Source organism: Triturus cristatus, chromosome 11 (assembly GCF_964204655.1).
Source record: "Triturus cristatus chromosome 11, aTriCri1.1, whole genome shotgun sequence".
Lineage (NCBI taxonomy): Eukaryota > Metazoa > Chordata > Amphibia > Caudata > Salamandridae > Triturus > Triturus cristatus.
The window spans coordinates 907203219-907215192 of NC_140594.1; the positions used below are offsets into that span (position 1 = coordinate 907203219).

At 43.1% G+C, this 11974-nt stretch overlaps 1 protein-coding gene across 1 annotated transcript in view; it reads left to right on the forward strand.

The window, feature by feature from the left end:
* DHX36 (DEAH-box helicase 36) overlaps positions 1–11068 on the forward strand; it is a 357256-nt gene extending 346188 nt beyond the window's left edge. Inside the window, exon 25 of the mRNA XM_085634820.1 lies at positions 9447–11068. Within this exon, the coding sequence (XP_085490946.1) occupies positions 9447–9632 (186 nt within the window). The 3' untranslated portion in view covers positions 9633–11068. The remainder of the gene's footprint in view (positions 1–9446) is intronic.
* The last annotated feature ends 906 nt before the right edge of the window (positions 11069–11974 follow it).

Consider the following 11974-nt stretch of genomic DNA (forward strand, 5'->3'; position numbering starts at 1 on the left):
CTAAACCTGGACCTCGAGCTGTTTCTTCGTTTTCTAATGCTGTCCAATCTATCTTTTGGTCTCCCACCTCCCAATCCTTTTCCTTGAGTTTTTCGTAAATGCCCGCAGGCATTAATACCTTTAATATTTTCATAATGTCGGGATAGGTATACTCTCCCATGAGCAACATGTCTTTAATTTCACGGTGGAAACCCGCTGGGTCTTTGTCATGACTGGGTACCACTTTCTTCATTTCTAATAGTTCCATTTTAGATATGGGTGTGTATACAAACACACGTTTAAACTGATTGTCATCACCTTTTATCGGGTGTACTTCGCGTAAGGGATTCTGTCTATCCATATAATACGTCGTTCTTTCCTTGATGGGCAGTGAGACATGTTCGGGGCATACAAAAAGAATGTACTGCTTTCTGGATTCTAGTATTTCTCTAATTAACTCAGTACCTGAACCTCTCCATTTATTCGTGAGTAATTCAGTCAATATATCAGGTAAGGGACCAGGATCGGAGTGTTGGCTTTTATATAATATAAGGAGTTGTTGAATCATGTAGATACCAGCTAAACGCTGTTCATCTGGGGTGAGGTTCAAAAAACGTGTGCGCTAGTGTATCATCACTATATTTTCCGGGACTATCAACCCAGTGAACGGCTGACCTGGCTAATTCTTGTTCGTCCATAGAATCGAGTATATGATAACCCCTTCGTTCTCAGAGTAATTTGTCAGCGGCTTGGAACGAATGTTCGGGGGACCTTATATTTATTATAGGGGTTTGGAAATTTCTGTTATTATCTGGACGTATCGGACGTATCGGATCAGTAAAGCATCTAGTATTATTACAAGATCTTCCTCTACCTACATAGGCCATTGTTTCTAACTGTCCTGTGGGCAGTTCTAATTCTTCCTCCTCCTCGTTTTGTTCAGGCTGGTCTACCGCTAATCTTTCTTCGTGTATTCGTTCTACTTCTTTGCGGATCTTTCGGCACATAGCTACTATACTTAATAGTTTATCATGTCTCCCCTCTGATATATTCCGACTCCATGTGGTAAGAATTCGCAGTTCTTCCGGATTTACCCCTGGTCGGTCTTGATTTCTGATCACACAATTTATGAGGAAACGTAACAGTTCCCCCTATCTCCACTTTCTGGTACTCCATGGCTCTATTAATACTTTCAGAATCTCGCCCTGACTGGACAAAGTGATGTATATTTTCTAAATGTGTAGTCATTCCTGGTAGCCTCCCTAAATATATTGCAGCTCGTCGGATACGTAATGATGCCAGCAGCATTTCGTCCTCTTTGCCGGGCACAGGGTCATATCTACAATCTACTAGAAGTTCCTTAAGCATGTCGGGAGTTACTAGTTTGGGCGTACGTTGGTGGGCTAATTCTTGAAAGGAAAGTTTATTTACTCTGGGTGGCGTGGAAAAAATGTTTGTCGTACCTCCTGTAGCACCGCCTGGGGTGCTGGATGTAAAAGGATTCGTTGAACGTGATATAGCAACCATAGGTGTGGGTACAGCTGTAGAAACAGATGTGCTTGCCGGAACTTGTGTCGGAGTTTGTTGTTGCGGAGGTACAGACGGAGGGTCTTGGCGTTGAACCCCCTCGGCAGGCGGTCTATGTGGTGCAGCATTAGCATACTCTGGAGCTGCGTCGTCTAAATAAGAGGAAAGGAAAACATCTTCTGCGGTTCTGGGATGCCCTTTGGGATGTGCTTTTATCGGAAACAATGGAGGTGGCAAGTCTTTTGGTATCTCCGGAGTAGCCTTAGGTAACCCTTCGGCCAGAAGAGGATACATACCATTCATAAGGGCATTTCTTTGTCTGTCTACTTGTTCTGATTTTGCTCGGGTACCTTCTTCAATTAATAGCTTTTCTCGGACTTTATTTGAATTCTCCTTACTTTTCTCTTCCTGTCTGAGTGCTTTTTCTGTACGTCTATATGATTCTTTACGCCATAATTCAATGGCATCTTTCTGTGATTGTCTAGCTTTCTTTTTCCATAATTCTTCCTCTACTTTCATGATGCAATCTGCATCCCAGGTCCCAGCTGCGGGCCACCTCTGACTTTCTGGTAATTCCTTGGTGTAGTCTACCCATAAATCAAGAAATAATATGGCGTCTAGGCCATGTTTATGATACATGAAGTACCCTGGAGTGTCCCTAGGAGGAATGGGAACAGCTTCTTCGAGTACCCCTTTTCTAGTTTTGATCTGTCTTAATTTCGAAAAGAGCGGCATATTGAGAACTGATCTGATACCTAATTTTGAACTCGTTTAATACAACAAAACACAATAATGAACAGTCATTCACACCACAATATGCAGAACGTATTTAAGACATTTAACATTTAACATTTAATGAACAACAATGATGGCCATTTAGGGAACTAGTCACTAAGCATAATACTCGGCACTAACTAGGTAATTCTGAATTATATACTAGACATACTAGATATACTGCTAAACAGTACAGATACACTGCTGAAACAGTGCAGACCGGATTTGTGTACCCAAACCCGTCTTGACCGGCACAACCTATGTGCACGTCAGAACGCCTCCCCGGCAATGGTACTCACCGGGTAGCTCGGAACGGAAGGCCTCGGAACTGAACTGAACTGGACTTGGACCGGACTGGACTCGACTCGAAACTTCGGAACTTCGAAACCTGGTGGGCCTCTGTATACCTCGGATCTTGCTCTCTCAGCTAGGCTCTGGTCGGGATACTTCGCACTTCTCACCGCCTCGTCTGGGTGTTGATCGCAGCCTCAGTTACCCCCGCTCGGCAGGAGGGAGATACAGGAAATCCTGTGGGTACGCGTTGTTGTCCGTCCAGCTGTGGCAGGAGACCGGGCCTGCAACGCACCTCCGGCGCGTGAGATGAGAAAGTGTCCCTGTTCGGGCGCCATATATGTGGTAAATAATTTAATTACCGGTACTTAATTTGATGCGGAAAATTAATAAGAATAGCTCAGTAAATTAAGAGGCAGAATCCGTGGTATTAGAGGTTCGGAACGGGCTTTATTCCAATAACACAATTCGAATTTGTGGGCTTCATATTCCATCACCACGGAGGTTCAGGAAGTGAAGGACTCTACTTTATTGACAGGTAATCATTTTTATAGAAGAGGCATTACAGTGAAACAGATGCAGGAGGCGTAACAGTTGATAACAGAGATAAAGACATACATGCGTAACTAAAATGGGTGTAACTAGGCGTAACTAAAGAACGTCATTAGGTATGATGTCACAAATGGGTGGTTCCATGAAAGAATTTCGCAATGTCAGCAAAAATACTTGGCAGAGATGCGCGCGCGGCAGCATGACGTGTGATTTGACGTGCAACTAGGGGGTGAAGGGGACTTGACATTTAGCTCTACATGTGGAGACAGAAGTCTGAGGTTATGTCAACCTAATCCCAAATCATATCTAATATCCTATGTTTAAAGAACTGTGTTATCCAAAAAGAGAGGTCTCTTAGGATAGAATCTTATTCTATACTAACTATACTGACTGTTAGTGCGTGTACAAGCGTCTAAGTGTCTACACTAGATGCGAGGGGGTAGGAATATTCCATGGTAACAGGGCTATGAATTACTTGCATAAAGACAGAGAAGCCGGGCCCTTTGCTCGGTAGCTGGAAGAATGTTTACTTAAGCTGCTAGACAGGAATGCATCGGATGAGGAGCGGAGCAGAGCAGATAATCTTGAAGGTGAAATACAGTTTTTGGCAGGCAGACAGGCCGAGTCAGGCACCGTTAGCCGCGCAGGGAGTAAGACAAAGTTCATGGATACAGATGCAGGCTCAGACTGGAGCTCTCAGAGGCAGAAGGCAGGAAAAGGCTTGGTGGCAGAATCAGGGCCTACTCGCCTGGACTGTAAAATGGGATAAATGAACCATATAAAGCCGGTGGCCTTTCATACTTAGGAATAGAATATCCGGCCCATTCATGGCGGATCTGAAAGAGGACATGTTGACGGTGGACGCACATGTGTTTGCGTCTTCATAACTGGAACTGGAGGGAACATACATGTACTTGTGACTTATACATGAAACCGTTGGGGTCCAAGATAGGGGACATAACTGATCATAAAAATCCATATTTCCACACCCCAGAGCCGGCTAAACTGTTCCATAAATCTCTTCCTGACATCATAGCTAAACGAGCCATGGCTTTAGCTAACTATACTATGTTGGGAGATCTTAATTTTCATTTTCATTCTTCCATAGACCATATTGCTATGGAACTAACTGACGATCTGGCAGCCCTACAGCTAATTCAGCGGGTCACAGCCCCTACCCATGAAAAAGGCAATTTACTTGACCCAATTTTTAGCAACTGTCTCCAATTGATGGTGGGTCATCCCATCTCCCTCCCCTGGTCCGATCACTTTTTAATCCCGCTGACCTGGGTCACCAGCAAACCCTCCACGCCTGCCCCCCAAGTAAAAGCTATGAGGAACTGGCCTAAACTTCCTGTGGAAGTGTGGTGCAGGAACTTAGAATCCACCCGCCCATCCCTCCATACAGGCCCTAACTTGGCGAACAAGGATTATGAGGGCTGGATTACAAACTCACTGGAGACTATTCTTCCCTGTCGGAAAGTCACATCAAAAAGACTGCAGAAATCAGCACCCTGGTTCTCAGACACCCTAAGGGAACAAAAACGCCTATGTAGGAAACGAGAGCGAGCATGGCGCCTAGATTCCCTACCGGAGAAAAAGTTGCAATATAGGGAAGCAATCAAGGCCTATAGAGACGGGGTAAGGGAGGCCCAGGCTGCCTATTTTGCAGACAAAATCATGGAAGCCAAGTCCAAACCTAGGGAAATTTTTCACCTGGTTAAAAAATGCACCAGATTAAATACACCTACACCTCTGCCAAAAACGCAAGATCAGTGCAATGAGCTAGCGGAATTTTTCCATGATAAAGTTTCTCGGATTTATTCCTCTTTCTCGACAGCAACCTCAAATTCTGGAGGTGCGGAGGAAGCACCCTCGACAAATCCTATCCGCCCAGGCCAACCAACTTTAGAACATTTCCCTCCTCTAGACCTCGACACCCTGAACATGCTGGCTCGGCAAGTCAAATCCGGCTCTCCACGCGATCCAGCTCCACCAGAGATTATGCTGCGGACAAGTCTAACCACTTTTCCCGTAATTCTGGAACTATTAAATTCCTCGATCTCATCTTGTATTATGCCCACCGTTTGGAAAAGAGCCATGGTACGGGCACTGTTAAAAAAACCAAATCTTGACCCAGAAGACCACGCCAATTATCGCCCCATTTCATTGCTCCCCTGGGCAAGTAAGATCCTGGAAAAATACATAAACACCCAGCTGATTCAGTTCCTAGAGAACAACCTACTACTAGATATGACTCAGACAGGCTTCAGACCCAGGCACGGAACTGAGACTGCGCTGCTGGCAGTCACTGAAGAGTCACGGAGGATACTGGATCAGGGAGGATCAGTGGCAGTGATCCTCCTTGACCTAAGTGCTGCCTTTGATACGGTCAGGTATACCACCTTACTGAACCGTCTCCTTGACATCGGGGTAACAGGCAATGCACTGAGGTGGTTTGACTCTTTTTTGACTGACAGATCGTTCCAGATCTTTGACGGGGACACAGTGTCTGTCAGCAAATCACTGAGTTGTGGGGTTCCGCAGGGTTCCTACTTGAGCCCTGCGTTGTTCAACATATACATGAAACCACTCGCTGGGATCGTCGAGCCGCATGGTATTAAGATCATATCATATGCGGACGATACCCAGCTAGTGGGCTCATTGACGCAGGAGGGCACAAGGCAAAATTCGTCAGGCTTGATGAAATGTCTGGAGGAGGTCAAAGGTTGGATGACAGCCTCCTCCTTAAAACTCAATGGAGACAAGACTGAGCTCATGCTCTTGGGCCCAGCATCACCAGTACCATTTACCTCCTTATGGCCCTCATGTCTGGGTACTCCCCCTATCCCCAAAGAGAATGTAAAGAGCCTGGGAATTTGGTTGGACAAAAATCTTACATTTACTCATCAGGCCACCAAGTTATCTGCCACATGTTTTGGCCTGCTCAGAACACTCAGAAAAGTTCTGCCTCTTTTACCAATGGAGGCCAAACAGGTGGCAGTACAAGGCCTGATACAGTCCCGGTTGGATTTCAATAACGCCCTCTACGTGGGAGCCCCAGAACTGACTCTACGGAAGTTGCAGGTTGTGCAGAACTGCGCAGCCCGTACCCTGCTTAACATTCCACGTACACAGTCAGCCTGACCTGGACTAAAAAGTCTACACTGGCTGCCGGTGAAGCAGCGAGTGGCTTTTAAGGCACTATGTATCTCACATCATGCCTTCTGGAAAACAGGTCCAGCAATAAATGACAATCTAGTCACCCGCTATCACCCAAGCAGGAATCTACGCTCCACCGAAGCCTTTTTGGCCGTGGTTCCAAAAGTTAAGAGAGCGAGATCTGGAGGCAGAATGTTCACTCTGAATGCCTCAAAACTGTGGAATTCACTCCCTCTTCAGCTCAGATGCAACCCCAACTTGCAATCTTTCCGCAAACAATTAAAGACCCTTCTGTTTGCTAGGTCCAACCTGTCCTAAACTTCTACCGTACCTCCCAACTCTGTCTACATCCTTAGCGCTTGGACGCCCGTGGGGCAGCAATCGCGCTTTACAAATCGATATACAATACAATACAATACAATACAAAAAAAGGCAAGGCCGTGTACAAAAGTACCATCTCCTGCTGGTTTATTCTCTGCATTAAGATCTGCCACACATTGTCCAAAAAGCAGCCTCCAGGAGGACCTCATTCTCATTCCAACAGGGCTAAATCTTCTACCCCTGCATAGGCACGCAGAGTTCATGTCCTGGACATCTGCCAGGCAGATACATGGACGTCCCTCGATACGTTTCTAAGTACTGCTGTCTGGACAGCCAGGTCTACTAAGATGGCCATTACAAAAATGGGGTAACCCTAATGTGGTCGTGGACCTGGGTACAATATAATACAAAAAACAATGGTCCTAGACCTTCTTTATGAAGACATAAGTCAATGCCCTATTTAGGTTTTTAAATAACAATTTTCATGAGCATTCTAAGGTGCAATGCGCCTGCTCATAGTATTAAATACATTATTCAGATCAAAAAACATGAGCAATAGAAATGCAATACCCAAAATTTACTTTAACCATGCATTTAATTTTTGCCAATGGTATACAATTTCAGGTACATTTTTAAAGAAGGAATAATCGTTTATCATTAGTGATAGAAGGTTGCTCCAGGTGGAACGTGCGTAAAGGAATGTGCTCAGGTGTAAGGAGATGTGAAAAGGCTTCAAAGTACTGACACTTTAAGGGAGGTAGATATTGGTAATTCTAAACAGCTGGACCGGTTATGATTCACCGTACTATCCGGACTGGCCACATATATAATAGAGATCCAATAATTTACATTTTTTAATTTACACAGAAGTACATTCTTGCGTGGCACGTTTGGGGAAACATGTGTGGTCCAGACCAAATTATGGGGGCGTCGACGTTTCGACCCGTCTTATGGCCATGAGGGTAATTCCAGCCTCGGCCTTGCGGATCTTCCTCAGGACAGGATAGGGCAACCAACTTAGATATTAGGCTTAGTCATAAACCCGCCAAAAACTTGCAGGGTGTAGATTGATAATAATTAGAGGTCCATGGAATTTATATGTCCCAACAGCAATTTCTCTGTAATTGCGTGTCAATTTAGTTGCCTTACTCGTATATTATTACAGGCGTTGGAAGGCAAACGGTCTCCATGTGCAGTCGACCGTGTAGAGGGCAGTCAATGCTGGTTCGTCTCGGGGGGGGGGGCAGAAAAAGGAAATTAAACGGGGGCACTAAGAGGCCAAAATCCTCCTTGAGGCCCTTTAGAGTACCATTGACTGCCCTCTACACGATCGACTGCACATGGAGACCGTTTGCCTTCCAACGCCTGTAATAATATACGAGTGAGGCAACTAAATTGACGCGCAATTACCGAGAAATTGCTGTTGGGACATATAAATTCCATGGACCTCTAATTAATATCAATCTACACCCTGCAAGTTTTTGGCGGGTTTATGACTAAGCCTAATATCGAAGTTGGTTGCCCTATCCTGTCCTGAGGAAGATCCGCAAGGTCGAGGCTGGAATTACCCTCATGGCCTTAAAACGGGTCGAAACACGACGCCCCCATAATTTGGACTGGACCACATGTTTCCCCAAACGTGCCACGCAAGAATGTACTTCTGTGTAAATTAAAAAATGTAAATTATTGGATCTCTATTATATATGTGGCCAGTCCAGATAGTACGGTGACTCATAACCGGTCCAGCTGTTTAGAATTACCAATATCTACCTCCCTTATGTCACTACTTTGAAGCCTTTTCACATCTCCTTACACCTGAGCACCTTCCTTTACGCATGTTCCACCTGGAGCAACCTTCTATCACTAATGATAAACGATTATTCCTTCTTTAAAAATGTACCTGAAATTGTATACCATTGGCAAAAATTAAATGCATGGTTAAAGTAAATTTTGGGTATTGCATTTCTATTGCTCATGTTTTTTTATCTGAATAATGTATTTAATACTATGAGCAGGCGCATTGCACCTTAGAATGCTCATGAAAATTGGTATTTAAAAACCTAAATAGGGCATTGACTTATGTCTTCATAAAGAAGGTCTAGGAGCATTGTTTTATGTCTTATAGGTCTACTAAGATAGGCATTTTGACCTCTCGGTCCTACAAGCTTTTTTGGTCATTCACATCCCCTCCTCCGAATAGATACTGCGTTGGTATCTATTCAAAAGGTGAGAACTCTAGAGTTAGAAGTCTCTATCAGAAGAACAAGTTACTTAAATTCCGTGCCATTGTTGGTATCGCTCTTTTTGAAAGAGACTCTATCTAACTGCAGATTTCTCACTGATCCTTCCCCGCCTGTGAATTGGGCTCTATAAGGTCCCAAGTTTCGGAATCTGCTCACTGGTCAAGTCAATTTGCTATTGGGGCTGTGGAAAGCCTCAAAAGCAATCGACTTGTGCACATGTGAGTGGCTCCTATATTGGCTCCGCATGTCCGTTCTGGAGTGGAACGGCATCAGTGCTGAGCCGCATGGTGCCACCCAGCAGCATGCATAACTACTGCTGAAAAGTTTCCAGATCGTCTGACTCCTGGTAATATTTAGATGGTAAGTAATCTATGGTTAGGTACATCTCTGCCAGAAAGAACTTTACTGAAGGGATCTTGTTTGAGCAATAAATTGTATATGCCTAGAAAATTGGATCTGTTTTATGATGATTCTGTGTTTTTTAGTTTTGTTTTAGTTTATGTATGGGTCTTCAAGTTATGTTTTTATCACCAAACATGCTGTTCTTTGTATGGTTTCATCCACCCTGAAATTCTTTTCTTTCATGTTTTATTTCAGGATTTAAGAAAAGAACTCGATGTGCTTCTTCAAGAAAAGATCGAAAAACCACAACCTGTTGACTGGGACCATACTAAATCAAGAGACTGTGCCGTTCTTTCGGCAATTATAGATCTCATTACAACACAGGAGAATGTAGCCCCTAAGAACATGAACCCTCGATTCCAGGGGGGCTATTACAATTGATGTTACAGCTTCGGTGTGCAGAGGAGAACATTTTTTATTATCCACCCCTACTGTTGTAGTTTTCATTTGAATTGCCTGGACATTTTTGAAATACTACAATAATCCAATTTTGCTTTGGTAAAGCAATTTCTGACGAGTTTATCAATGTTATTTCTGCAATGTATTTAATAAGACAAATTAAAAGAACCATAAACAGTTGCTTGATGCGCGAAAGCCCATTTTGTCTGAGCATCTTTTTCTTGGATTGGTTCCTTCATCAGCTCCCTGAGGCTGGGAAGAGAATCTTAACATGCATTTCGAATTCACCTAACTTGTGTCTATACGACGTTCCAGTATTTGTTTCTGTGTTTTTCTGTGTCTTGCTACCACAGAGATGACCGTGCATTGTCTTTATCTGCTGAAAGTTTTAAAGAAATGTGTGAAGACAAAAAAAACCTATGCTTTTGTAATTTTCTTTAGACTATATTTTGATATTCTGTGAATTTTTTTTTTTAAATGTTCCTTTTATCCACCAGTTAATACTGTACATATGTTTCACGAGGATCTCCTGCCTTGTAAAAGTCAAAATAATGTAACAAATACAAGCAAGATGGTAGCATTAATAAATTGAGTTCTGTAATTGGAAGACTTTTCTTAGAGCTCACTTGAGAGGGAGTGACTTATTTCAGAAGAGAGTTCTTTAGTGTGATCGTAAACAAAAGATCCTTCAATAGTTCTTCTCTTTACCCTCACATTTTTTTTAGATTTAACTTCCCAGTCCTGAAGTCACAACCACTCGTCAGATCTTGCCACATATCCACATTACAGCTTAAAAACTAAAATAACTTTTTGGGTGAGTAATTTATTGTTCTGTAAGAACTTATTTTAGCGCCACATATACAAATAACGTATTTCGCAAGGATTTCATGTCACTGAACAAACACATTCTAGTCTGATACTGTGAGCGTTTATTGGTCAGGAGATGCAAAAGGAATTGTAATGCATATTTTATTTATAGAAACTTATTGTGAACACGCTTTGCAGAACAGTCCTACTGAAACCTTGTAGAAATGGCAGTACAAATGCCAGGGCGGTTTGAATATGGTCCATTTCATGGATTTTCTTCATTGACCTACTTTTAGTACAATAGTTTTACAAACACATATCTGCTATTTCGAAAAGCTTTTTAGTAGCCTGCCCATCTATTATTGTTTTGTTAGTGGTCCACGTAATATAGTTTAATTTTTTGACTATGCCTTATGAAGATAATGGTTTATATATGGTCTGCCCTGAACAAACCTTACTGCATTTCATAAATGCATTACAAGCACAATCGTATATTTGGTTGCATTTCTCATGGTTTGGATCCAATGTTTTGTTTCTAAAATCGTGCATTTGCTTCTCTGTAGGTCTGTCTAGTGATAACTTGAAATGCAATAAAATGTCTTAAAATGTCAGTTTCTTGAAAATGTGTTAATGCCCGCAGTCTCATGCAAAATACAGCAACAAATCTGTAAGTGCATCACTTCAGCAGATTGTGAATTAATTTACTAAAAACTCCGAATTTTGAAATGCCTAAGAATGAATGTTATCAGTCATATTCTGTGGCATCTTGTCCTGCTGTTAATGCATGTGCTTCTCTTTTGTGATCTTAATAATGTCTAGCAACTGAAGAATAAATAACACTAGCAATGTGATCAGGGGCGGCTCCTCCGGTAAGGTGGGGAGCGTGGCCCTACTAACAAATTGCCCCGAGAGACGGAAAAATAAAATGGTAATAAAGTTAATTTATTATCATTTTATTTTTCGAAAACTGTCCCTAGCTGAGCATCAGGACAGGGGGCTGGGCTTTTTGATTTCTGCTGCTGCCAGGCAGGCTGCAACAGAAAGCAGTGATGGATAGGGCACTTTAAAGTGCTCATGTCTTTTTGGATGGCTGACTTGCGATGGCCAGCCAGACATGCGCATTTTAAACCTCTCTAACCAGACAGCACAGGGATCCAGTGTCCTCAGGAGCACTGCAGGAGGACGCTCCCTCGAATCCTGGTGCTTCTTTCATGCTGCATGAGAGCCACACCAGTATTGGTTACTGCCTTTTGCTGGGGCCTGCCTGCCTAGAGAAGGCCGGAGTGAAGAGGACGTCGCGCAAGGAAGGTAAGTGGAATTATGGTTTTTTTTTTTACTTCTGTTTTACTTTTATTTTTGGCCCACCACCCTCCTTACATGCCAGCTGCCACCGAATGTGATATGTTTTACACTTTACGTCTATATGGAGCGAATGAGACCCTCACTGGTGAGTAGCGCGCTTAATAAACCCCTGATTGATTGTTTGATGTTGTAATTATTTTTACTTACATTTTTTG